Source organism: Calypte anna, chromosome 6 (assembly GCF_003957555.1).
Source record: "Calypte anna isolate BGI_N300 chromosome 6, bCalAnn1_v1.p, whole genome shotgun sequence".
NCBI classification, from domain to species: Eukaryota; Metazoa; Chordata; class Aves; order Apodiformes; family Trochilidae; genus Calypte; species Calypte anna.
In genome coordinates, this window is record NC_044252.1 from 1,935,752 (window position 1) to 1,962,523 (window position 26,772).

A 26,772-nucleotide genomic window follows, 5' to 3' on the forward strand; every position below is an offset into this window, starting at 1 on the left:
TATTAATTCTTGCTGTGTGTGTGTGAGTGAGGCACAGGACATGCAACACAAGGCCTGAAAAATGATTGAATGCTGCTACCACCTGACAGCACAATTCTTTGTGTCCTTAACTTCTTATGCTTTAAATTGCTCCAGCAAAGAGGCCTTGCAACTTTTGTCCACCTTTGCCTTATTAATGGAGACTTTTCCATGACTCAAGGTATTTTATTTCATTTCTTTTTTCTTTTTTTGTGCTCTGGAACTGGAAGTAATAGAGATGTGACTAAGCATGTGTTTGCAACTCAGTTACTTGACCTTTCTGCAACCCACAGCTACCACTAGTGCTGCTTTGTAATGGAGACATTATCGTTTATTTAAATCTTGATTAGGAAACAATTATAAGTAGGGTTTTAGTAGAGCAGTAAATTGATGTAGCCTTTAATTCATACTATAGATTGAGTGGATAAGCTTTCTGACTGTAATTAGAGTGAATTATAATGACTTCAATTGGCTGACTCACCACCAGCAGAGTAGGGCCTATGATTGTTTCTTCACATTTACTTTTTTTAGTTCACTCTTGATTTTTGCATTTCTGCTAAATGCTATTTTCTAACTTGGTACAAAATGGAGCTGCCTTTGCTGGTGAGTGATACATAGTTTGTATTAATAAAAAAGGAGCTTTACAAAATAAGCTGCTGGCACCTTAGCAGCACTGTGCAGCTACACTCTTTACAATTCAAGTGACAGGACTGCTCTTACTAGAGTTGGAGATGGATATTTTCATGCATGGTTTAACAATATAAATGGGGAGCATTTCCTTTTTTGCATATAATTAATGGTAGACACAAATGGTTATTTTCAGTACCATTTAGTTTTTATATATATTGTGAACGTTGCATGATGTTTCTTCTAAGGTTTCCCAGCCTGGCTATTTTCCTTATGGACTATCTCTGGGTTTTGTGGGGCTTTTTTGTTATTTCTTTTTTCTTTTCTACAAATTTTCTTTACAGACACCATGCACTGCTTGATTACATGTAAATGTAGGGGAATCTCCTTTGAGCCAGGGAACTTCTTTTGAAATACCCTGTAAAAATATACTAATCTACTTTATTTGATATTGAACTACATGTGTTTAAGGTTTACATTAGGTATTAAATACTCAGTGTGATCATTAACAGTAACCTGTTTATTCTCTGCTGACCTTCCCTCCCTTGATGTACCAGATGTTTTTTACTTCAGGCACAGAAGTGTTCTGTATGTCACAGTGCTCTGTAGGCACAGAATTAAATATGGCAAGCGAAGAGGAGAAAAAATGGCAAAAAATAATACACCCAGCATGCTAACTTTGTTTCTTGTTATTTTTTTCCCCTGTTAATCTGCAGTGGATGATTCAGAGCCCTTACAAAGCTGCAACTTTCTTTGGGTGCATTGGCAAAGATAAATTTGGAGAGATCTTGAAGAAGAAGGCTGAGGAAGCTCATGTGGATGCCCATTACTATGAGCAGAGTGAAGAGCCAACAGGAACCTGTGCTGCCTGCATCACTAGTGATAACAGGTCAGTGCCTCAGAGGTTTCCCTAACTTATAAATGCAATTGGCATCATGTGTAGGACCTAAATTGTTTGGAACATTTGGCCTTGAAAATGGTTATTTGCATGATTTTAAAAATTATTAGTACTGGTTTGGGACAACACAGGACTACCTGGCTCATAGCTGGAGCTGGGCATTAATATAATTTTAGAGAAAAGCAGTTGTTAGGGCATTAAAAGCGTGGGGTCACTGAACTTTGTAGCTTCCAGAAGATATGTGGGATAGAAAAGCTCATTAACAACTGTGCTTCTGCCACCTGTGTGAAGGCAGATTGGCATGTAAGGCATGTGCTTGACTGGCAAATGAATAATATACTTCAGGAGATAATGTGTTTAAAGAGGGTAGGTGTCAGCATAGAGCCTGATGGAAAGGGTTAATTGAGTTTTATTCAAGAGGAAGAAAAGCAATTATTTATGTTGCAATTGTTAAGTTCATCTAATGAGTGTAATTCTCTATGTCTGCATCTTTAACAGTTCCTTCTCAATTGTCTTTCATGTTTCCAATCGCTGCTGGGTTTTTTAGATGATCTTTGCTATGTAAAAAATCACTTCTCCACAACTCTGTTCAATGGTTCTTCCATTTGTAGACTATGACCAATGACCCTTGTGGTACTCTGTATAGTTTCAGAGCATTCCATTAGTAAAAACTTGTTTACAGAGTAATAGATTTTAAATTAAAAATGTAATCAAAAGAGTAAAACTAAGAATTTCAGAAAGAAATAATGAAGTTGATAAGCATTTATTTTGAGCATGGCCTTTTGTTTTCTTCTTCCTTCACACACAGCACCTGAACTTGCATACTACTGTTTTGCTGATCATCTCCTGATGGTTTTTTAAACATTTCAATCCCAGCATGTCAGGCCTGCCTTAATCTTGAGATATTACCAGCACAGAACTGCCCTCCCTGATTTCTGCCAGTATCTACACTTTGTAATACCAGATATTGAAACAGTAGTGAAAAGTGTATTGGTTACTCTGAAGAGTATTTTCTTTTTGGCTGTGACTACCAGTAAAATCTATCATTATCCTCCCTGGTTTCCTTCTGAGGCTTTCAATGCTATTGATTCTGAGGAGCTGCTCTTTCCCTTTTAAAGCAGTATTAGGAGTTTGTAGCATTTATGAAGGTAAACCAGGAATCCCATAATAAAAATCCACACCAAACTTACATAACATAGATAATATCTTACTCTCAGGAATGATTGTACATGCTCAGGAGAGGAAGTTCATTCATCTTCATCTGGAGTTTTGACATTAATTATGTCTGCAGACTTCCTCCTTCATCTCCAAGCCCCATACTCTCTTTTTCCAGGAGAAGACAAGCAATAAAGATGTTTCTGCTCTATGATTCTTTGTCTCTTCAGTCACATAGTATCTGTGGATGCATCCTGTAGCAATCACCATTTCCTAAATGAAGTGGTGGGAAACTGAAGTCAAGTCTGTCAATAGTCATACTTAATGAATTCAGGGAAAATCTGTGCATCTTGCCATGCATCTCAATGGAATTTAAGTGTAGGTAAATTTATTCATAAAAATATCTGCAAGTACACTTTAACTTATTAAGCCATATTTCTGTCTTGCAAACATAAATCATTTCTCTCTTGATATCAAATGTTTACTCAAATACTAAAGAGTGTTCAGGAAGTGCAAGAGACTGAAAGAGACAGGAAAAAAAATGGTTTCAAAAGGCTTTATTGTGCAACCCCTCCTAGTGAGAACAAGTTTATTCTCAATCTTTAATCTTGTTTCTTGGTATTCAGCATTTTCTATATTTGTAAGAATCACTTCAACCTGGCCCAGTTTGATAACTGTTGATTAATTGCAGTATGTGCTAATTTCCTTCATCAGGTAATTCAGCATTCTTGTTGCACTTGGAGGAGCTGGCTAATAGCATTCCTGGGTTTCCTGGCTGTATATATTTTAGTTCCAGATGCCCTGATGTTTCTTGTTTCTGCTAAGTCTGTCTAACATTTTGCAGGAAAGAGATCTGAGCTAATTTGTGATTACCATTGTGAAGTCTCTAGCTTAGCAATACTCATACACTTTGTTTTCTCAGGGCTGTTCAAGAAAATCCTAACACATGATTAAAGCAGTACCTACACTCCATCACTATCTGTGACATTGATTTGTGCCTTCTGCTCAGAAATACCCACATGCAGAGTCTCCACTAAGCTGTTGGATTTGAAGCACTCTGGCTGTCTCCAATTATTGTATTTCATTGAAAAAACATCTACCTTCTCTGTGTCCCACATGTTGAACTCACTGCTGTTTGACTTTGAGTTTTAATTTGGAAAAGCCTGGTGCTTTGTCTCCATTCTAACAGTCTTTTATTACACATCACACGCAGAGTATCTCTCCAGTTGGATGTAGCCACAGAGAGCTAGGTTTACAGTTTCAGTGGCATGTGGTAAGTGAAAGGAAACATACAGGCTTTGCTTAGTTTTCTGGAACATAATTGCTTTTCACATACAGAGACACAATTTTTCTGGCTGCATCCTTTATGGATATTTAGGGTTTGCCAAAATTGAAAGATTTCATTTGCTTCTTAACTTTGGTTTATAGAAAATCACCACAGTTATGCACATGTCTGTCTTGGTTCTCTGATGGATTTCTTCTCATTGAAATTATATTATTCATCAAGAATGAAACTTCTTGCTCTATTACTCGTATTGCTACAGAGGCTTGGTCTATTTGTTTATAAATACATTCATGTTTTTACTTTTCTAAATGAGTTCATATTGCTTAAGGTTTATATTCAAAGATATAAGCCCCAAGAATATCCCTGGGATGAAATGACACAGACATATGCTCTGTATTTTGATACATTCAGAAAAAGTCTACATTTTTGTTTGAATTTTTAAATACTAGATCTATTTAACTAGAAAGGATTGTCAGAGATGAGTGTTGAGGAAGTTTGCAAAGCCTTGCTTGCTGTCTTCATAAGAGATTCTTTTATGATTTTGTTTTTTATTGAGCAGGCCGGAAAGACATGGAGATAATCAAAGATGCTCTTTTGAGGTGGAATAAACTAGTGGGGTTTATTTTTAACATCACCATCTAAAAGTAGCAACGTGATCCTTTTTCATTTGCTAGAGGAAAATATGAACCTAACAGGGGGAAAAAAAACCCACAAACCAACCTGTTTTAGAATAATATAAGTATTCATTGGAAAATCAGAGAGGCAGTGGATACACATCCATCAACTTTTTGGTTCTAGTGATTGAAAGTAATTTTGAAAAAATAATCTAGATGAGCTCCTTCCCTAGGTGGTAGGTAATCTGCACATGATCTGCCATAGAGAGGGAGGTGATCACAAAATGCCACAAAGGTTGATTCTAAGCAAATGAAGGGATGTGAAGAGTGTAACAGGTAGGTTACATAAACAATGTAGCTGGATTTAAAACACATTACTTAATAGATGGTTTAAATTTCAATTTAATATTGTTCAGCTATTATGAAATGGTCAGATAAAGTACGTGCCTTTTGTTGTGCTCTTGGGTAGTTGCTTTCATGTTCCTCAGGATCTTTGATTATCTTTGAGAAATTTTGTTCTCTGTGAGAAATTTACAGAAGTAAATGTTAGTTAGATCTAATGCCTGCTTTTTAATTACTTTCAGGTCTCTTGTAGCTAACCTCGCTGCTGCTAATTGCTATAAGAAGGAAAAGCATCTTGATTTGGAGAAGAACTGGAAGCTGGTGGAAAAGGCCAAAGTTTATTATATAGCAGTAAGTGCAGCTTCTTTCAAAATGCCAAAATTTGTGTTACAACATTTAAGCAATGAACGTGTCTGTTGCATAGGGTTCAGATGATTTCATAGGGATATGACAAAAGAAAATGACTACTTCAGTTTCAGCCAAGTTTGATTTCTTTGAATTTAAATACAGAAGTGTGATTTAGTTGTGTGCTTTCTTCATTTAGTGGGGGAAAAGTGTCATAAAGAACTAAACATTTTTGGAGCTTTTGTAGTAGTGCATCAAATTTACATTTCACATTTTCTAGTAAATTGTTGTGAAGGATGCACAAATTATGTAGAAAAACACTATTAGCATAATTATTCACTGCAAACAGTTTGAGCTTATTTGTGTGAACAATCTTAATTGCTATTTATTCCATAGTAATTACTACAGCACCTTATAACTCAATATTTCAGAAACAATGATTGTGACAAACCTCTTGAATGTGGAAGGTGGGGCAAAATGATTTTAATGATGAAATCTTATTTTGGGAATAAAGGGATTTTGAGGACGGGGCATTAGTAGCTTCACAATTAGCAGACTTCTTTTACCATCCAGAATGAATCAAGCCAGATGAGTGCAGATTACATCTTGCCTAAATAGAAGTAGTGAATTTCTTTTCCTCTTGCTCTCAAGTTGATCTGACTGATCACAATTAGCAAACGTAAAACATCTATGGCAGATTAAAACCTCATAACATGCATGTAATATATGGATTCTATATGACAGCTGCTTCCATTCCACTACCTGAGTTATGTGGGAACAGCTGGTAAGAAGTGTAAAAAATTGATTATCCAGGAGGAACAAGTTCATTGAAAATACAGTTATTTCTTTTAGCTTGTGTTAATGTCTCCTGCAGCTTGGTGGTGTGCACTGCTGTAGGCTTTACATGCTTGTTATTGATCTTGTTTATGGCCAAGACTGCCCTTTTGTAACTGCCAAAAAATACTTAGAACCTTCTCAGTATACAAAGAAAATCCATCCCACTGCTATGGCCATATGTTAGTGCTACAGTTAAAAGAATACCTGGGTGTATTGTATACTCATTTCTTGTTTCTGTTTTTCAAGTGTGCTGAGCTTTTATTCCCCAAGAATTATATCTCAGTCTGTTCCAAATGCCACATTTAGGAATTAATGCTGTTTGCTAAAAAAATATTGAAGGGCTATGAGTATTGTTTACGTAAAGAAGAATGACAGACATCACCAAAAGCTATACTGCACTGTTGTTTGTTTGTTTGTTTTATGGTGTTTACATATAATTACCATTTAAGTTTCCAATACATGATTAAGAAAAACTAAACTTAGTGGAGATGCTTCAGGAAAGGTAGGTAAAGTTTCATGAGGTGAAAAACAGGTTTGGGTTTTTTAAGATACAGCCTTCATCTTACTTGAGCTCTGAAGCCACGCTTGTGTTCCTTCAGTTTGATCACTTAAATTGTTACTACATGATTCAGTACATGGATTTTCATATATATTAAAAGCTGTCCTTCAAATGGTAGTTCTACAATATCCAGGCTTTGAATGAGACAATTAATTCTACTAAACTTAAAATAAACCCCAAGATGTGCATATGTTAACAGATAAATGAGTCACTGAAGTGCTAATAAATTGTATTAGATCTAAATTGCATCAGATATTTGCAAAATGGAATTCAGATTATGGCAACATCAAATTACACATGTGTTGTGTAAAGAACCTGGTTCACACCTGTAGCAAAAGCACAAGGAGTGTTGTTTCAGATTAGAGTGCTTGTGTCACTTGAGGAGCCAGTGTGTATAACCATAAACAATCTCTCATGCTACACTGCATCCAAGCCCTTTTCTTTCATTTAGATTTTTAACTTGTAGGTTTGTAGCAGTTTCTGAGAGCAGACAAAACTATATAACAAAAAATTACCACTCCTGAGGTATTTTGTCTACTGCTGTCTTCACTTCAGTCTTGTTTCCTTTACCTTCCTTGGGTTTACACTGTGCATATGTTGCTTTTGTCTATAAAACTCTCACCTGTTTTTTTGGATTGCATTAGAATGTATTTTAGTAACAGAGACTTATTCTGGAAATCCATGTTCTGAGATTGTCAAGCAATCTATTTTCTTGGCAGAGTAGGACAGTTGTTGCTTCAGGACACATCTGTGATATCCTGTGGTCATCTGTATGTGCTCCCTAGATTAGATAACATGCTTTTCAATGCAGGGTTCAGCAGAGCAGCCCTCAGATGAAACTTAGCTCTGAAATCTAATCAATTCTCAGAGGGAGGAGCAGGTACAAAGGAAAAGATAGTGAAGCCCTGACAGAACCTTTAAAGACAACTTCTGTTACCCTGAATGAACACAATACATTTATTTTAGCCATCTGGTAATCAGATTCAGCAGACAAATTGGAGAAAGACTGGCAGAGAATAGGACCCTGTAAATCACAGATAGAGGCAAAATACAGAGGCTGCCCCAGCCTTCTCAGAGATGGTAAACTTTAAAGATGTCTTTTAATCCTTTCAAATTACTTTACTTTGTATCAGCTAAAATAGATTACACATACTGTCAAACTCTATGCAATTTCTTTCCCTTCTCCAGATATAATTCATATACTTGCAGTAATTTTTACCACTGACATCATATCTTGCAGTCTGTCATATTCATTTCACTGTGGATCAGCTAGCTGTGCTGCTGGTGTCTGATTAGAATTCACTGTGAGGGATTTTATTTGGCTCCTACTGGGGCTAGAAAATGTCTCTTCCTCAGACATTTCCCTTATTTCAGAATAAGTTGAGAGTTATGATAACACCAAACATTGTCATTCTGACTCTGAACTGGTGAATGAGACACAACCTGACATGGAAATAATCTTAAATTGTGACTTGGGGAGAAGGTGGATGTTTCTCCAAGAATTCTGTTACATTTACAGGGTTCTTGGGGTTTTCTGCATTGTGGGTGTTTTCACTGCTTGGTTTTTGGTTTGGTTTTTTTAATCAATGTCTTTGGTCCAGTTGCAACGTGTGGGAGGTGTTGGTTCTCAGTTTCTTTGACATTGCACGCAAACATTTTAACCTTTTTAATGCAACTTGCAGTATATATCTGTTGATTTTTATATCTTATGAAGGCTTGGAATGCAAACATGTTTTATTGTCAATGTTTTTGATTAAAAAAATAGTCTGCTGAGAAGTGTTATTGAGGAGAGCAGAGGAATTGAGGAGAATTTTAGTTGTCATTTGACTCCAGAGAGCACTTCTATGTTGCTCTACGTGTGTGAGGAATTTTGCTCTTGTCCTTTCATAACAAGAAGAAAATGGAAAAGGAAAAAATATTTTTCCTTCATTAAAAGCTGCATTTAACCTGCTGAAATCTTCACTCTGTGACAACTGATACTGCTTGCTCATACAGCCAGCTGAATTTTAACCTTAGGCCCGTGACTGAACATGAATGCCACGAGTGTGGTGCTTCCCAGGTTTGGGTTTTCCCCTGTTGCAGTCAGCCATTTGTATTTCTGCCACTTATTTAGCTTTACTCAATTTGTTCTTCAGTCCAACACCTCCATTCATTTGATATTTGCAGACAGAGGCATTAGGTGGGTGAAGCACTGTCTGTTGATGCCAATATTATCTTGGTGCTGAAGTAACAAATGTGTTCTTGAAAGTGCCTGAAAGCTTCAGCTCCTCTACTGCTTGTAGGCAAAAATTTAAATAAAAATTACTATTACTGCCTTGATTTGTTAGCATTCACAACCATCAGAATCCTTTTTGTAGTTACAAAGTTAGTGGCAACTGGAGTTTCTTTTGATGATAATGATAGTTCTGATCCAGACCAGGTATTCTGGCTTTAGGATTTGTTTCAAGAAGGAAATGTAATGTGTTGTGGCAGTCATCATGAACCTGGTGTAACACACCCAGCTGCTGGAGGAGAAGTTTTTTAAGCTCCAGCCTCCCTGTTCTTTTTCAACAAAACCTGTGGTATTTTAATACTGATTTTCTTATACAGCCTAAGTGCTTGTCTAAGCAGAGAGATGCCATGGTGGTGTAGTGGGCTTGATGGTGGAATTATCTGGTTTCAACATGAGTCTGTCAAAACACAAGCTTGATGTCAGCAATTGGTAGCAAAGCTTAAATAACACTCTGCAGTATTTTACATGGGGTTTGGCTATTCTACTTCAGAAAAAAAGTGCTGGTTATTATAACAATGTAGGTATAAATGAAATTTCTTTTGTGTTGTCTCCTCCTTTCAGAGGCATATTCAGTGAAGGCATTTTTATTGTAATTTACTGCTATGATGAGTATGATAATTTACAATGGATTATGATAGGTTTTTTCTCTTTTGAGATGTGCTGGGGCTGTGTTCACTTCATGGGAAATGAGAGCTGTAGACACTGACAAGAATCAAAATATCCCCTAAAAAGAAGACATTTGTTTGAATAACTTGCACAATAGTTTTTTGGGTTTTGTTTGGGGTTGGTTTTTTTTTTCATTGATAATTTTGCATTGTGCTCTGGCACCAGTACGTGTGCCATTTGACATGCAAAACTCTTTCTCACAGTAATAAATATGTTTTATGGCCAGGAAGACATTCTGAATGTCTTAACTATCAAGATGCTTCAGCTAGCAAGTTAGTTGTGGACATAACTGTGCCTTCCTGAAACCTACCAGCTTGAGGCACTGTGTTTTCTGGGATGGTTTCATTGTGCAGAGATGATAGCACCTAACCAGGAAAGCCAGTCTGCCATTTACTGGCCTCCAAAACAAATACTTTCTTTTTCAGAAATAGAGAAATTCACAGCTTTATTTCTTTGATCAAAATGGAAAATAGAACTTTGGCTGAACAGCCACCCACATGTGTTCTGTTATTCTGGGATGTATTCAGGATGTGGTGTGCATTATGCTGCCATTTCAGGTATACCTGCTCATGAATACACAATTTTGGCAGTGTTTTCTCATGTAACTTAAGTGGAAAAGTGAATTAAAGACTTTGTTCTTTTTTTTGTTTCTTTTTTCTTCTTGTGGATTTTGATCCTCAAGGTGTCATTATTTAAAGACAAATGTTTAGTACTTCAGGCAGAATAACACACCACCAACTTTTAAGAGAGATTGTACCTCCTTTTTCCATAATAGAAAATTAATGAGACTCTGTCTAACATGGTAAAAATATTTATTTTGAATTGTTCACCTCAATGTTATTAATTATATTTATTTATATGAAGAGTATCCACGTTTCCTGTCATTCTTCTACCCCAGTAGCCTTGAAATTGCAGATCCACTGCTCCAGCTCAGTAATTAGTGAAGCTCAGTCCTCCCTCCTTTTACCATGTGATTTTTGGGGTGCTTTTGAGAAGAATGCATTATTAGAGCACTTACACAGCCAGTCTAGCTGCAACAGCCAGGCGGCAATAGCAGTGCCATTTTTCACAAAGAAAATGTTGAACAGGAGCCAAATGTTTGGTGGCAGAGTCTGTTGCTAGGAAATCAAGTTCCTGAGGCGATTAATGACAAAGCAAGCAATAACAAGAAGGCAGAATTACAGATTTAAAAGAGAGGGAGAAAAAAGTGGTTGGTGTTATAATTACCCAAAGAAATCCGTACTCATTAAATTGGCTGTTTTTATGATTGACTTTAATTGGAGGTTAGCTCAGATATTTAGCTCCTTTCCCACCCCTTTAAACACACACATGCACATAATCTGTAGAACTGCAGACTTGTTTTTCTAAGCATTGAGAGGAGCTTGCCCTGTAATTTGATCCCCACTGACAGATGCATTTTCTATGCTGCCATTTTGAATTAACCTATTGTGCAACAATTTTCCTCAGCTCTGTTGAATAAAACATCAAGTCTTATTACCTCAGATGGATTTGATAGAGTAAAAGAATGTACTTCTAGCTGAAGTAGACTATTTGCAATGAGTTCAGTGATTTGAACTCTGCCAACAAGCACCAATAATTTGTGATGTATACTTAAAGAAGGAAAGAGAGAAGAGCCACGTGGGGGGTCTCTCAGGCTCTATGAAGTTCAAACACAGACCTTGGAGTAATATTGTTGTTTGTGCTGAGGTTATTCCCTGAGATCAAGCCTTTTTATATAAAGCCTGTTAACTAAGATTTTTGCCATTAAGCAGATTGGTTTTGAACCAGAGATTCTCTTATCCCCAGCAGTTACCCAAACTGACAGGCTACTCTGGGATTAGAAAATAAAAATCAGTCCCTCTCTCCCAAAAGCCTGATTTTGCCTCTGAGTTTTCTTTTGTGAAGAGAAATTTTCCTTGTAGAGTTAAGCTGGAAAAAATGATGTTTCAAATATTATTTGAAATTCCAGGTTATTTGTATCCTGGGCTGAGGGAAGAACAGACTTTCACCTTAGTCATTTTTCTCCCCAATTAGAAAAACTTATGCAGTTGGTTTAACAAAATTTTGGTAAAGAAGTGGGGAGGCAACTGACCCTGACACTGAAATCCTCTTATTAAGGACAATATTCCCTGCTTGCAGCAAGTGATAAGTGAGAAAATATCCTTTTCCAGTACCTGGAAGTGAACATACAGATCCTAACTATAAAAGCTGATGCCATAGCTCTCTAAGTTCCTAATCAAACAGTGAAACAATAGAGCTGCACGGATTCTGTCCAACAATACCCACATTACTAATCAGATGCCAATGCCAAGCTGTCTGCTTTGTTAAATACCCAGGTTCCCTGAGGCAAGAAGACAGCTGCTATAACTACTATGAAATTTGGTAGCTCAATCTATTTTTGCTACCCTTGGGCTATCCAGCTCCTGTTAATTCAGACCACCCCAACTGGGACACTTTAGGGATTTTTTTTTTCCTTCTTCTTTTTCCAAAGTGTTTGTAATTAAAATGAGAAAACATCATTATTACTCCAAAGATGTGGTGTGCACTTTGCATTTGACAGATACCTACAGAGATAAACCCAGCGTGTAATTTTCATTGACATAATGGTTGTGATTGCATTACCCTTTTTAAAGTATATTGCTTCTCTTTTTTTTTTTCTTTTTTTTTCTTTTTTTTTTTTTTTTTGCTTTTTTTTGGGAGGGGGAGGAGGACGGTAAGAGGGGAAAGGGCATGCTTTTATTTCATTAATAGAACTTGTAAATCTGTTGAGATACTAAATCAGTCTCTTGGTTGCAAACTACTCATCTGCAAGGGCTGCACAGGGCTTTGTAGCAGACTGGGAAGTCCTGAGAAGAAACGTTCACCAGGACCATGCCACCCCCTGGGACCTCTGCTCCCAGGTGCCTCTCTCTGCCTTTAGGGACTCAAATCATAGGGAAAGTATGGGCAGACTTATTAAATGGAAATTAAAAAGGGAATCCTTTATATGCTAAGGGGTAAGGTGAGTCAATTCAAGGGGAAATGTTTACCGCAGGTTCTCTTTATTGGAGTGGTCTCTATGAGAGCACAAGAATTTTGTCTGTTACCATGTCAACTTTGTTACAGCAAAACCCCAAAACTAAAGCACCAGCAAACCAGGGAGTTCAAAGCTCTGACTGGAGCACTATTGGTTCTGTCTTGAATTATTTTTCATTCCAGTACTTCTCTGATAAGGGTTAAAACCTATCATTAATTTAAGACTATTCTAAAGGTAAACAAACAATTTGTGGGTTTCTCTGACTGCAGGTCACTTGCTTTTCTTGGATGCTGGCTACCAGGATTTAGAACAAGTTGGTAGTCACCACTCTGTGTGGAGTTGATTGAAGTGGGAGGTCCCAGCTTCCTTCTGAGGAGCTGACCTGACCTGATGGAGATGTTGTAGTCCCCATAACCCTGGATTATGTGTTCTTTGTGTCTGCATCATCGACTGCTGCAGGAAAAATGACCTAAAATAACTGCAGCAATTGTGCTCGGGTGTACGTAAAGAAAGTTTATGTTTTTAACAGCAAAAACTGTGTGTGTGTTACTTGAGAGCTGAATTCAGCTATTTATGGGAGCCCAGTACTTGGCCTGAAGCTGAAATTATAGTTTCATTTATCATTTCTGTGTGTAACAGGGACAGTGTCGTTGTTTAAATACAAAACTTTTTTTTTATCTTGCGACAAATTATGATTAATGATTTGCTTTGAAATGAGCACTCTGTTGTGCTTATTGTTTCAAAGCCAGTAACTTTTGTACTAAAATCAGCAAATGTTAAGATATGTATACACAGGGCAAGAGGATTTATTGATGCTTTTCTGAGCTCAGAAACTGACCTCTACTAAATGGCATTGGTCACTGAAGACATAGCAGGGGCTGCAAGCAGGAGAGGAACCTGAAGATGCTGCTTTTTGATTCTGCAGGTGACAGTTGTCATTTAAAAGAGTAAAAAAGTTTTTAGATCAGAGCTAATCAGCATCCTAAAAATTTGGGTCAAGTAAATTAGTGTTCTGCACTGTGCTGATCAGTTGTCTACTCAGAATAAAAATGCACTTTGCAGAAATGCTTCCACATGGATTTTCAGTGATATTAAACATGTGAATAGTATGCCTTGCAGACTGGGCTTTATACTACTTTGTGAGAGATTCATTAGCCCATCAGAAGGCAGAAGGGCTGAGTCCCACCATGCTGTTTGTTATTGTGTTTATTAGAAGAAGGAATTGACTGATTCCAAAAACAGGCTCTGGAAGTTCATCTGAGAGGCTACAGGACCTTAGGCAGATCCTGGACTGGCCTTGGTGTGACAGAGGACGAGACCTTTTCCTTTTCTCAGGAGACATCTGCTTTAGTTGAGATCTTTGTGGTGCTTTCTGAGTTTCTTTTTGAAGAATAGAACTGTGCCTTAAAGACAGGGCTGAGCAGGTTTTGTGGTGGGGCTTTAATCTTTGTAGTTGTGGGGCTAATGCTTCATCAGCAGTGTGCTGGGTAAATGTGCTCCAGGCTGGTTTGGTCAAAACAAAGATCCTTCTCTTTTTTTTTCTTTTTTTTTCTTCTTTTTTTTTCCCCTTCTTTCTTCTTCCTTTACTGAATCCTTTAAATCAGTAATGAGTGCTGGTTTAGGAGAAATGTCAAAGCTGGAGAAATCAAGGTAAACACTGAGATGGTCTGGATATGTTTTAGAAAGAAAAACTGGCAGGTAGGGTTTGACTGCTGAAACATCATTTTAGCAATATGAACACGACTAAAACACCACTACTAATCCTTACAAAGGTTTGACTTAAACAAAAGCTAAGGGCACTTAGATTTTGTCCACAATAGAGGGATTTTGCTGATGCAGCTGCTGTGGAAAAGCCTCCTGAGGATTTACACTTCTTTCTGGCACAAACACCCTTAATGTGGGTACAGATTAACAGCTGCTATACCAGCAGAAATGCTCTCACCTTCCCAGACTAATCATACTTGCACCAAAGTTGGTTGGTTTTTTTTTTTTGGTTTTTTTTTTTTGCAAGACCATGTTGGTTAAGGATGATGTAGGGTTTTTTTCATATTTCTAAATAATGGACCCATTTTGGGAAAATTAATTACATACCTGGCCATAATATTCCCTATAAATATCAGCATATTCCTTATGGCCCATAGGTATGGGAAAGCCCTTTCTAAATCAAAATTTCACATGTTTGGTGTGTGGCTAATAATGCCTTGTCCTTAAAGATCTCTCCATGAGAAGACCTGTCTTGTTACCACATTTGCTGCTGCAGTTCCTGATGCTGTTTTGCAGAATGCCTCTGCTTTTGATGAGTTGGGGGGGGTTTGCCAACTATGCTATAGACAGATGTAGTAGAACAATACTTTACTGCAAAGTTGAAAATGGTGGGGAACAGCAGTTAACAGTATTTAGCATGAAATATGCCTCAGCATATGCCTCTGAACATGTCTTTTTAAGACCATATGGGGTATAATTGGTGCTGAACAACATCGAGGTGTTTTGTGAAAAGTAAAGGCTAAGCATTAAGAGTCAGAAAATCCTAAAGAATGGGACAAATGGAAGAAACTGGAGAAAGAAGGGAGGTACTAAATATTTTGTTTCTCTCTCTGCATGACCTGAAGAGAGGTACCACAGTACTTTTTATAGATTTCTTTCCATGTTGGGGTTAAAATTAAGAAATTCAGCAAAACAATGACAGGTAGTGGCCGTGGGAGATGGTGTGAGTAATTGGAACAAAGCAGAAACAACCTTCCCATCCACTGAGAGAACTCAGGAGAATATTGGCAGCCTTTCTCTATGGTGTTCTTAAGGCACCTGACCCCAGCAAAGCAAGGTGAGAATGAATTTCATCCTTACACGTGAATTTCCTCCGTCCTTTGAGGACAGGAGACAGAATTTAAGAGTTTTTATTCATTTACTTGCTAAGATACCTGATTCCCAAGGGATCATTTGGAATTAGTGGGGCAATGTGCTGAACTTAAAATTCCTCACCACTTGTAGTGATTTTAATCACAAACTATAGCTGCATGTAGAAAAAAAAATTGCAAACTGAGACTTTTCAGCAATGTGAAGGATAGAATTTTCCTTGAAAGGAAGACATTTTCTTTCCATGAGCCTATATAAAAGGACAGCAAGAGCTGGTGCTGTCCCCAAGTGCTGCTTTATACTGTTGAGAATGGGCTGAAGAGAGTTTCTGCTGAGGGCTGTGGGTTCTTATCTGCCAAATTGAGCTATCATTTGTTGACATGAGGGAGCTGGTGGGAATGGCCCTTAATGCAGTTCTCAGGAACAGCAGAATGGTAAAAGGTAAGCTCAGTGGAGGAGGAACAGAAAATGTTAATTTTTTTAGAGTGGGCTCCTATTTGGAATGCTGGGAGGTTTGTATAGCAACAGAAACAAACCTTGGAACATTCATGCAGTAAATATGTTAAATAAAAATCATCAAATTGTAATTATTTTGAAAGCATTGAACTTCTTTCTATTATAAAGCTTCCAAACCTTCATAATAGGAATTTAATACACTTTTAGTTTTATCAGTGTGATGATAAAATTATGTCAGTAGAATTTAAAGCAATCATCATCTTCTCTTTTGAGCAAAAATGTCCACATAGTAATCTGCCCACTGGCAAGGTTAGTACCAAGTGTTGTGCAGTGGTAAAAGGACTAACAGAAAACAGTCAATATTGTCATATATTGAGTAAGTATCAGGGAAAAGGGCATTAAAAAACTCTGTCCTTGGAGACACATTCTCTGTTTTATTTACTTTATTTGGTATTAAGCTGCAGACACTCTCCTAACCAAATACCCAGTTTTATAGAATGTAAATTTAGAGGCATACTTCTGTCTTGTGGAGGTAGCTGTTTGCTAGAGTAGTTTTGGATTTGTTTTGGTTTGTTTGTTTTTTTCAACACTAAATTGAATTCTTCTCATCTGTAAGAAAAGATAATTTAAATTCTGTTAAATGATTCTGGCTGCTCTGCTGATGAAGTGATGCCATGGGTTGGAGAATAGGAGTTCAGCAGCAAAAATACTTTAGATTGAAATGTAGAACTCATTAGAAATCCTGTAACAGAACAACCAGAGGCTGATAAAGCTCTGGAATTTAGTTTACCAATGCACAGATAATCTGGTCATCTCTGCTAAGTGTCTTATCAGTAGCAGACCTGTCACCACTGACCTGACAGGGAAGAATATCAAAAGAGTACTTGAGTCTTTCTGAACTGCAAATCTCTGTAGGGAATTCCCTAAGTTGAAATTTTTTGCCAGCTGGAAGAGCATCCTATGTGCTTCTTGTCTTTTACTCTTGTCTGGACACCCACTTGTGGACTAGGAGGAACTTCAAGCTGATTATTTCCTATTGCAGCTTTTAAGTTCAAGAGATTCATGTCTTCCACATCTTGTTCTTGATTTTTGACCTAGTGAGAGAAGACAAATGTGAGCAGTAATGAAAAGTAAAGCAAAAGTCTCAGGGGTGAAAAAGTATAAAGCTGGAGCACTTAGGAAAAAGTGCTCCTGGGCATGTTACAACACTGCATCTTTCAGTCTTTTGCATAAAAAGAATGCTCATGTTGTATTGTCCTCTTGTTATAATTCTGCTAAGTGTTCAGGTTTGATAGTTTTACCAGTAGGTAGGTTTTAATTTTAAATAAATAGAAAATACATAGCTTCATTTGGAAGTCTTGGAAGCTGCCTCTGCTGGTAGCTGGAAGACTCTTGAAAAACAAAATCAAAAAAATCTTCATGCTGAGGAGTGTATGTGCCCTGTAAGGTAACGTGTGTGCTCTTGGGTTTGCCAGTTCCAAATGTCCCATGGAAACCCATTTCTGGTTTTGGCACAATAAAAAAGCAGGAGTGAGAGAAGAACCTTGGTTGATGTGGCCACAAAAAATCAGCTATATTGTGTATACTCTTTATGTTCTGTGTATGTGCCATAATTATTTTAATTAAGGCTCCATCAAGTACTTTTTATGACATAAAAAATTAAAAATGAGTTATGAATCAGGCAAAATCTTAGAGACAATCATGTGCAGATTTGGGGGCTAAATCTAACGTGTGTTTATAGTCCCTTCACGTTGAAGAGCTCTGGCTAAATATGGAAGGTTTGATGAAATGCTTAAAGCATGTTAGCTGTTAATTCTACATGAGTAATGTTTGCTTTGGAGTTCTGTTTGCCTTCACTGATAACTTTGCCTAGAAATCCTCAGAAATTATCATTGCCCTGAAATGAGTGATAGTTGAAAATAAGCTTGGTGCAAACTGGAAGGAGTTAATATTTGCCTGATACAACAAATGAGCAAGAGGAGGCAGAAAAGCCATTCTGAAATGACACTCTTGTTTAGAAAGAATGCAAAGCTTTTAGAAATCCTGTGAAACATTGTGGGTTCTTCCTCCATGTCAGCAGTGTTTATTGCCACAAAAGCCACAAATGTTGAGAATATGTTATAATAAACTACCCAGTTCTACCCAGATGTTAGGGATGGTTATTAATGACTCATTTTGCTTTGTAATTGCCATAAGGTTTTTTCATTACCAAAACCTCTGATGAGAAAGCAGCTTTCCCTAAATTTCTCAGCACACTGATTCTTACATTGAACTTTACAGAACGTTTATTTTTTAAAAGCTCTTAATTCTGATGTCTGATACCTAGTCATTTTTTTCTCTGAAATGCATTGTAAAAGGACACACATATGGCTGATGTGTCTTTTTAAAATGTTTTATAGCCTTGGTTGCCATAATGTTTCAAATAATGGAACACCACAGATCCTTCAGCCTCAAAATACTTTATTCTTTTTTGGCAATAATGGGGCAGAAAAATTGGATATAATTCTTTTGTCATCTTTGTTCACTCTAAGTTGCCACGTTAAGAAGATCACTGCCATGCTGGCAATAAAATCTTGGATTTCCAGTGTATGGAAGCAGAGGACTTGAGCTACTTACTCTCCAGAGAGAGATCCTTTTTAAAATCTCCTTACACCTCAACCTTCTTCACCAAAATGCTCTCTATACTTTGTCTTTTATTTTATAGCTGAGTTTGCTGGAGCCACATGGAAGAGTGCTATTGCTTACTGTAATTGGAGGTACAGTGTGAAAATGAATCTTGGCATTCTCAGCAACTCTCTGGCTGATGAGCTCCAGGATTTGGTAGCCCACAGTCACATGGACCTTAGAAATTGTAGTTATAATATATATAATTATAATTACTATAAATATAATTATAAACTTATTATATAAAATACAATATTTTATATAATAATTTATATATTATATAAATTAATTTATATAATTATAAATATATATATTATATTGTAATTATAATAGTGGAACAATCTGCAGCTGTTGTCATGCATGGGAGGTGTGACTTTTTTTCACATTATGTAACAAAATTAAATGAGGGGGGGCAAAAAGTAGGTTACAAAGGAGTTGAGTGCACTGTAGGTAATGCTGCTCTTGTTCTCATTCAGCATATTTAGGACACTTTGTGAGGAAGTGGGATACCCCATTTGGTTTACAGTGTGGTTTTCCTGGAAGGGGAGCATTGGTTAAGCACAATAAAGCAAAGAAAGCATTTTCTCCAGACATATGTGGTTGAACTTCAGTGACTGATGGCTGTAAAGGGCCCCAGACTGGTGGTGGTTGATCTGCCTTGTGCTAATGCAGTGTATGGTTAGTGGTTCAAATGCAGCAGTAAATCTCAGTGTAGTTTTTCTCCAAATTTGCTCATGTTTTTTTATATACATCACAGATTGGTATAAGAGGTTGTTATGTGCTAGTAAAACCAGCTGATAAGTTTAGAACTACTTTGTGCATTCTTTTGACTATTCTGTGTACTTAACAATTAACTGTGTTAAATTTTTATTAAACACCATGTTATATGTTCTGGTTACAGGTATTTTAATTTTTAATATAAAGATTCCAGTGGGTTCCTCTTTTGCTGACTTCAGCAAGCTAATCCTAAAATTAAAGAAAAATGCCAGAAAGGTCACTGCATTCCATTTCATTTCAGAAAACAAATTTTCAGATACTTGCAAGTCAAATGCAGAATTCAGCACACTTTGAAGTTGCTGCTGGATCTAGGGAAATTCCTGTGGATTTCAGAGCATTCTCCCAAGAAGCAGCGGATGTGAGAGCCATGAATAAACCTCCTCAACTTGCTCTGAGATGCACAACATTTATGATCACTTCCCAAGCTGCTGTGGCACTGGGAGCTGTTTGTGGCTGGCCTGGAAGCAGCTGGCTCAGTTTGCTGCCAGGGCTGGGCAGGCTGCTCCAGCTGGGATGCAGCAGGAGGATTGGCAGTCGGTGGGAGCTGAATGGGAGCTGAGCAAAGCTTTGTTTAGGGGAGTACTTTGTGCTCTGAGTGATCTTCAGTTTAAGGTGCTCTCCAAAGTTAGAGGGAGGTTGTTTGATAAAACTGTTCAGACATGAGCTGGACCAAGTTATTGATATTGATTTTCCTCTTAAGTCCCAAACCAAGAAATAACCTCCCCCCCTCTATTTGCTTTAAACCAGGGCTGTTGATTAAATTAACTCCTTTTTTCCCCCCTGCCTCTTATGTCACTCTCATTAGGTATTTAAACATGGATAAAACAAGGATTTAGACACTGTTTATTTTCCTTAAAATATTTGCTTCGATTGAATCAAAAAGATAAATAGAAATGAGAATTAAAATTGTGGGACAACACAAGAGCAACATTTACAGCTCTGGAGAGAGCAAGCTGATAGGGTAAGACAAGTGGTAAGGGAAGAGAAGGAGATCCTCAGCTCAGTCTCAGTCTTCAGCTCAAGGTCTTCCTCGGGTAAAGGTGATAGCATGTTGCTCAGGAGTTCCTGAAGTTTTTCCCAGCTAAATCTAAATGTTTTTTTTAATATCTGCATTTGTGGCATCCTGGAGTAACAAGTGATGCCCTTCAGCTGTGTATGTCTCATGTCTTGAGAGACTGGATGTGGCACTCAGTGCCATGGTCTAGCAACCGCAACGGTGGTTCAAGGGTTGGACTCGATGATCTCTGAGGTCCCTTCCAACCCAGCCAATTCTATGATTCTATGATTCTAAGTGTCATTTTGCCAGTTTGAACTTCCCACCCTGCAGATTTATTTGATATCCTTTAGTCCCCAAAGTATGAAACACTGAGCAATTGCTCTCAGTGTCTCCCTGAGCCAGGAAATTCAGCTGTTAGTTCTGGAAAGGGTACCTTCAGGTGAGGCAGTCAGCATGGAGTGAGCTATGGTGTGGATGGAGATTGCCAGGTGGAGCCCATGTGGCTCTTGTTAGCAGAGATGGGTTGGGAGGAAGCACATCTAACTGCACAGATGGAATATGCTGGAGTCTCCAAAGGCTCTGGAGTCCTAAAGCTTCCCTGCAGAAACTGGGAACCCATGAGCAAGAGTGTGAGTTTGTGGTGTGGCAGTCACTCTGCTATTACATCAGGACTCTGGATGCACACCCCAATGAAGGAGCTGCAGGCTGTGCTTTCCTACTGAAAACTTGGCTACATTCCAAGCACAACCTTTGCAGAAGTTACCATGGAGTGCACACTGTCTTCCAGTCCAGCTTACTCATTTTTCAGTGTGGACAAGCCCAAATACAGCATCTGTCCATAGACTTTTCTCTTAGTAACTTTATCCCTCATTTTTTCACTCCTACATTAAGCACAGCATATCTGAACTTTGTGAATAACGTTTGGGTTTTGCAGGGTTGTGCCATCCTGGCTCTGAATTTCAGTCTCTGATTTCTTACTCTCTTTTTGTACATTGAGTCTGCCTGCAATCTTGGAGATCTGCTTCTGCTTCCCAAGAGCTGAACACTGGATTTCAGATCAGGATGTATGATTGTAATTTATTCAGACTTATTTCCTGAAGTTAATATAGAAATTGTATTTTTTTTTCAGTTGCTGAGCAATGAGTTTTTCTCCAGCAGGTAAACCTTGAGGGGGTGTAATATTTTCTCTTCTTAGTTTCAGCCCTAGTATTATAAAAGATGATGCCCATTCTTTGAACTGAACTCTGAAATGTTAAAAAGAAATCCATCCAAGAAAGAGCTTTAAGGTGCTCACCAGAGCTGTAGGCCACCTCAGGAACTGTTTTTTCCTCCGAATCATTGTTCATACCACAACAAGCCTGCTCATAAATGTCTGTGTTCTCAGGGGAAAATCTGAAGACTATTTTCTTCAGCATGCCAAACAAATGGAGTATTCCACTTCTCTTCTTTTAAAACAAATATTTTCTGGAAGACTAGTCTCTTACAAAAGTGGATATTGATGTGGTGCCCGTGTGAGGCAGAACTGGATTGTTTGAGCTCACTCAAGTGAAGTCTTCCACTCCTTTTGTAACAAATACAGACACCAGTAGATAAATGAGTGTTACAGCTGGTGCCTGTCACCATCACATGTTCTACTTATGGATCTTGTCTTACACTGAACTTGATGTATTACAATAATTGAAGTAATAAACTTCACAGGGAAAGACCCAAGAAGTAAAAGCTACAACTTAGACTTGAAATGCCTCCCTTTATTAAATTGAGGGTTTGAAGTTTCAGGGAGCAGTATTTCTGTGGCTTTTTTGAAGGAGAAGACTGAAATGTTTGCTCTATTTCTAGTGTGTGTAGGTGGCAGAAGGCAACATTTTGCTAAACACATGCAAATATAACAACATTCTGACAGGAGCAATGTTAACTTTTAAAAATTTCCTTCCCATGTGAATAATTGATAAGGCTGAAGTCTCCCACTGAAGTTTCTACGTGATGGATCCGTTTCACAAAGGAGTTTAATTCCTTCATAATGATGCTTTTAACTCAGATGAAACCAATGAGTGGAAATATCTTTCAACACTGCAGTGTCTTTCATTCATATTTTTTCATGCAGAAGACCCAAATGGTTCTTGCTTCAAGTGATCTGTGTAGCCTCACTATTTTCAAGTGTGGTCTTCAGCCCATAGGAGGAAGATCCATGTCTGTACTGCAGCAAGAAAACAGCTGTCTGGGAATGCAGGGAAGTGTTATGGAAGCAGAGATGGGATACAGTGCTATCTGTAACTTCATAGAGAATTCCATGGAAACTTCACACTTCTGGGGTGTTTATATCCCAGATCAGTTTCTGGGAGCACAGTTGCTGTCTGTTGTAGGGACCTTGCTTGTCAGCAATCCCTACATCAAAGCTTAGCATATTTATTTGCAAAAAAATTCAAGGTCTCAGATTCAACATGTCTACACTAAAGCAAAACAAGTCCAACCCTCCATAAATAAACAAAGCCAAAACACCAAAAAAAAAAAAAAAATACCCACAGAAGAAAATTAATTTACCAGTTTATGTTTCTTAAAATAAGAATTTTTTCTACTGTAGTATTTTTATTTTAAATAATGACTTGCCCTTTCATACATTTGCCAGTTCACATAGGAAAGCACTGTTAATTTGTCTCAGTTAAACTTCCTGGTGAGGTTGATGCCCTTATTATTTAATAATACATCAGTATAAAATATCTGTGTAGAAGTCAGTGGACAAGATGATATTGTGCTCTGTGAAGCTGCCCAGATAAATATGCAGGTGTGATATTACATTTTCCCTTTGGATCTTGTGGTTCCAGACTGCAGTTTCTGCCACAGCCCAAGGTTTTCAGAAAAAAGCACTTGATATAGAGGACTTAGGAAAAAACCCACAACTTGTAGCAGTCTCTAAGAACTGCCTGTTGTGAATGGATTTTATTTGTGGGGAAAATAATGGGCATTTAGGGTACAATTCATAGTGAGGAGAGCTTAAAATATTTTGGAGGGTTTAATTCTTTGTATTTCCTGGACTTGTGAGCATATTGTAAGGTGAAAAGTGGGCTTGGTGTCTAGATGGTGGATCCTGCTGCAGTGCTGGTTGGTTGCAGCATATTTCAGTATTACAGAAAGAACTGGCAGAATAATGGATCCAATTTTAATTTGTTAGAAGCTCAGTTAAAATCTACTAAGAAAAGCATCTGGTTTGTTACAGTCTTTCTGAACATTTAAACAACAGTGTGTGTGTTTCAGCTTCAAGCTGATCTCTCAGAAATGTGTAAATTCATGCTTTACACAATTCTGTCATAAAATTCAGTTGCTTGCATTGCTCCCATGCCCTTTTCACAGCATTCTCTCACCTCCCACTCATCTTGAGCAAACCTCTGTAGTTATTCCTACTGATTAAATTGATGCTTAGGGATGAATAGAGCTGCAGGCTCTGCATCTTGGGGATCTGATCTGGCTTTTGAAGGCTGATGGTGATTTAGAACCATAGAATGGGTTGGGTTGGAAGGGACCTTAAGAACCACATAGTTCCAGCCCTCTGCCATGGGCAGGGACACCTCCCACCAGCCCAGGTTGCTCCAAGCCCCATCCAACCTTACCTGAGACACTGCCAGGAAGGGAGCATCAACAACCTCCCTGCCCAACCTGTTCTGGTGTCTCACCAGCTTCACAGGAAAGAATTTTTGGATGGGCTTTTGATTTACCTGCTTAAATCTGGGGCTCAAGTTGACATTAAAAAAAAAATGTACCATGGAAGCCTGAACATGAATGCTTACAAGAATATAGCTGGCCACCCCTTTTGTGCTGCTTTGAATTTGTACTTTCTTTCCTGTTTGAAAGTAACAATTTTACTTCCTGATCAAGTGAAGAGTGCACAGAAATAAACACCTAAACCCATGTGTCTGTGGGCAAGTAGTACTACAGAGGCAAAGTCTGAACAGGGAGGCAAGACATTAAGTGCTTTTTTTCTCCAGCTGCAGTAATGTACTGAGTGCAGCAGACATGAAAGACAGAAGGGATTACACCATCCATAAAAATGTTGGCCCAGGTAGGCACAACTGTTGATCTAGTCAAGGGAAGTGGGTGGAAATCAGATCCATTATCTTCCTCAGATTCTCAGGCTCAGATTTCTGAGCATGTGTTATTTATAGTACTTAATTGTAAAATGGAATGATATATATTTAATATATAATATTATATATATTTGATATATGTAATATATTTTAATATATATATGATATATATTTAATAAGATATGTGAGGTTTTAGTGAGGTGATGTTCCATGTGTTTAAATGTATACCACATAAATAAAAGTGACTGTATAGTGTATACTGCTTGATGGAATATGGAACTAAAGAAAACCTTCCCTATCCTGCCTAACTTACCAGCCAATTCCCTAAAGTCTGCCTGTGTAGTAATATTTTATATCAGACTTGAGGTTCTGCTACCATAAACATGAAATTACTCCTAAGAATGCCTTACAGCTGTTATTGTAAGGCAATTCATGTATAAAGATGTTACTCAATTTGCTGCTTGTTGTCCATTTTCAGACTAGAAATTCAATTTTCAGGCTTGGGGTCAACGTTTTGCACAATCTGCAGAACAATAATCCTTGAAAAACCTTGTACCTAAAATAACAAGCTGGTTTGCATTTGCAAAAAGCTGGGAAAGTTACTGCTTCAGCTTTTGCCAGGGAAGATGACTTGAAAAAGAAAAGTTCATCAGACAGGATTATGGAAGGAACAGATTTATGGCAAGTGTCTGATATATACCCAGAATCCTCATGTTCAGCTAAACCAGACCTGCCCTGGGCCTTCTGGAGCACAATGCCCTTAGCAAGGAGCTTTCGACAGCTTTTTCAGGAAGCAATATTTTTCTTCAGAAAGAGGGTCACTCCACTGTTTCTCTTTTTCCTTCTCTCCTGTCTTATCTTTTGAGTTCAGGAAGTATTTTAAATTTACAGCCAGCTTTGAAGGCATGAAGCAAGTTCAGCCCCAGAAGTATTTCCTGTTATGGCATTAATCTAATTCCATGAAAGTAGAACTGATTTTTCATCTGTAAAGTAGATAAAGTGCCTGGAGCAGCAGACCATTACTCTGGGTTATCATGATAAAGAGGCTTAGTTTTGACACCAAAGTGTTTATCAGCCTAACCAGGGGAAGATTTCATCCTTTTTGTTGAAAGAGATATTAATGGATTATAATATTTCTTCGCTTCATGGAGACAATGAGTTCATATTGAAAATGTTGACCCAAAATAACAATGTTCCCATAGCATATTATAAGTTAATATATCTGGACAGCTACCAGTACCTGGGGGAACAGAGAAGACTGGTTGTGAAATGATAATATGGCGGGCAAATATGTCAGAAATACATGAGAGTGCTAATTTCAGAATTAAAAAATAGTTCCAGTGCTCTGTCTGAGGCTGCTGTTTTCTTTATGGCTTCGGTGATGCCTGGGAGTGTGGTTAATCTGATCTGCCTCATTTTAAGGATGTTCCAAAATAGATTAGATAATAGCACTCAGACACTGTAGATGAGAACAAGTCTCACTCCTCTTTTAGTGGCTAAAATGATGCTTCCTTCATGTTTCTAACACTGCTTAAAACATTCTGCATTTACCTAGAAGGTAAATATTACCTTAATAATTACCTTAAATAGCAATATTATACCTTATTTGTAAGACTGCCTTCTACAGTATTTCAGATTTTGTTACTATTTCTGTTATAGAGATATTTTGAAAGTAATAGTTAAACTTTACCATAAACCTAGTGCCAGCTTTAAAGCTTTGACTGTATCCCAACACCACATCAGTAAATCAGTTTCAGATGATGGGAGCTAGCAGAGATCTCACAGTCCCCTTCTTCCCACTCCAGTTCCTCTGTCTGTGTTTAGGTGTCACATCCACAGATTAGCATTCACCTCCATATTTATTTGCTGTCCCTTTAGAACTGTAATAAACTGTATTTACTGGTCTTCTGAGTGTTAATACAATAGTAATCTTTACTTCACAGGTACTGAGTGGGTTTTGGTGTGTGTGATGCATTTTTTTCCCACTGATCTCTGGAGAAGCATTGACTCTGGTGTGCCTGGGAGGTAGGACCTGAAGTTGGTGCAGCTGGCAGGGAGGGGCACAGCTGGAAGGGCTGGTGTCTCCAACAGATTTCTGGTAAGCTAGAAATAACAAGGGATGCATGGGCCAAAAAGCCATAAATACTTAAGGCTTCAGGAATCCCCAAAAGTGACTTCAGACTTGAAAGAAACACTGTGTTAAGAAGCAAGCATAGAAGGAAACAGCATTCAAAGTCTGAATTATTTCCAGGGGTGGCAAAACCTGAGCCTGTGGCTGGTGAGAAGGTCCTGAGTCCAGCTGGGTTGTCCCTGAG

At 37.9% G+C, this 26,772-nt stretch overlaps 1 protein-coding gene across 4 annotated transcripts in view; it reads left to right on the plus strand.

The window, feature by feature from the left end:
• ADK (adenosine kinase) overlaps positions 1-26,772 on the plus strand; it is a 231,355-nt gene that overhangs the window by 103,224 nt on the left and 101,359 nt on the right. For all 4 annotated transcript variants that reach the window (XM_030452818.1, XM_030452820.1, XM_030452819.1 and 1 more), the window contains 2 exons: positions 1,362-1,534; positions 5,182-5,290. In XM_030452818.1, coding sequence (XP_030308678.1) covers positions 1,362-1,534; positions 5,182-5,290 — 282 coding nt within the window. The remainder of the gene's footprint in view (positions 1-1,361; positions 1,535-5,181; positions 5,291-26,772) is intronic.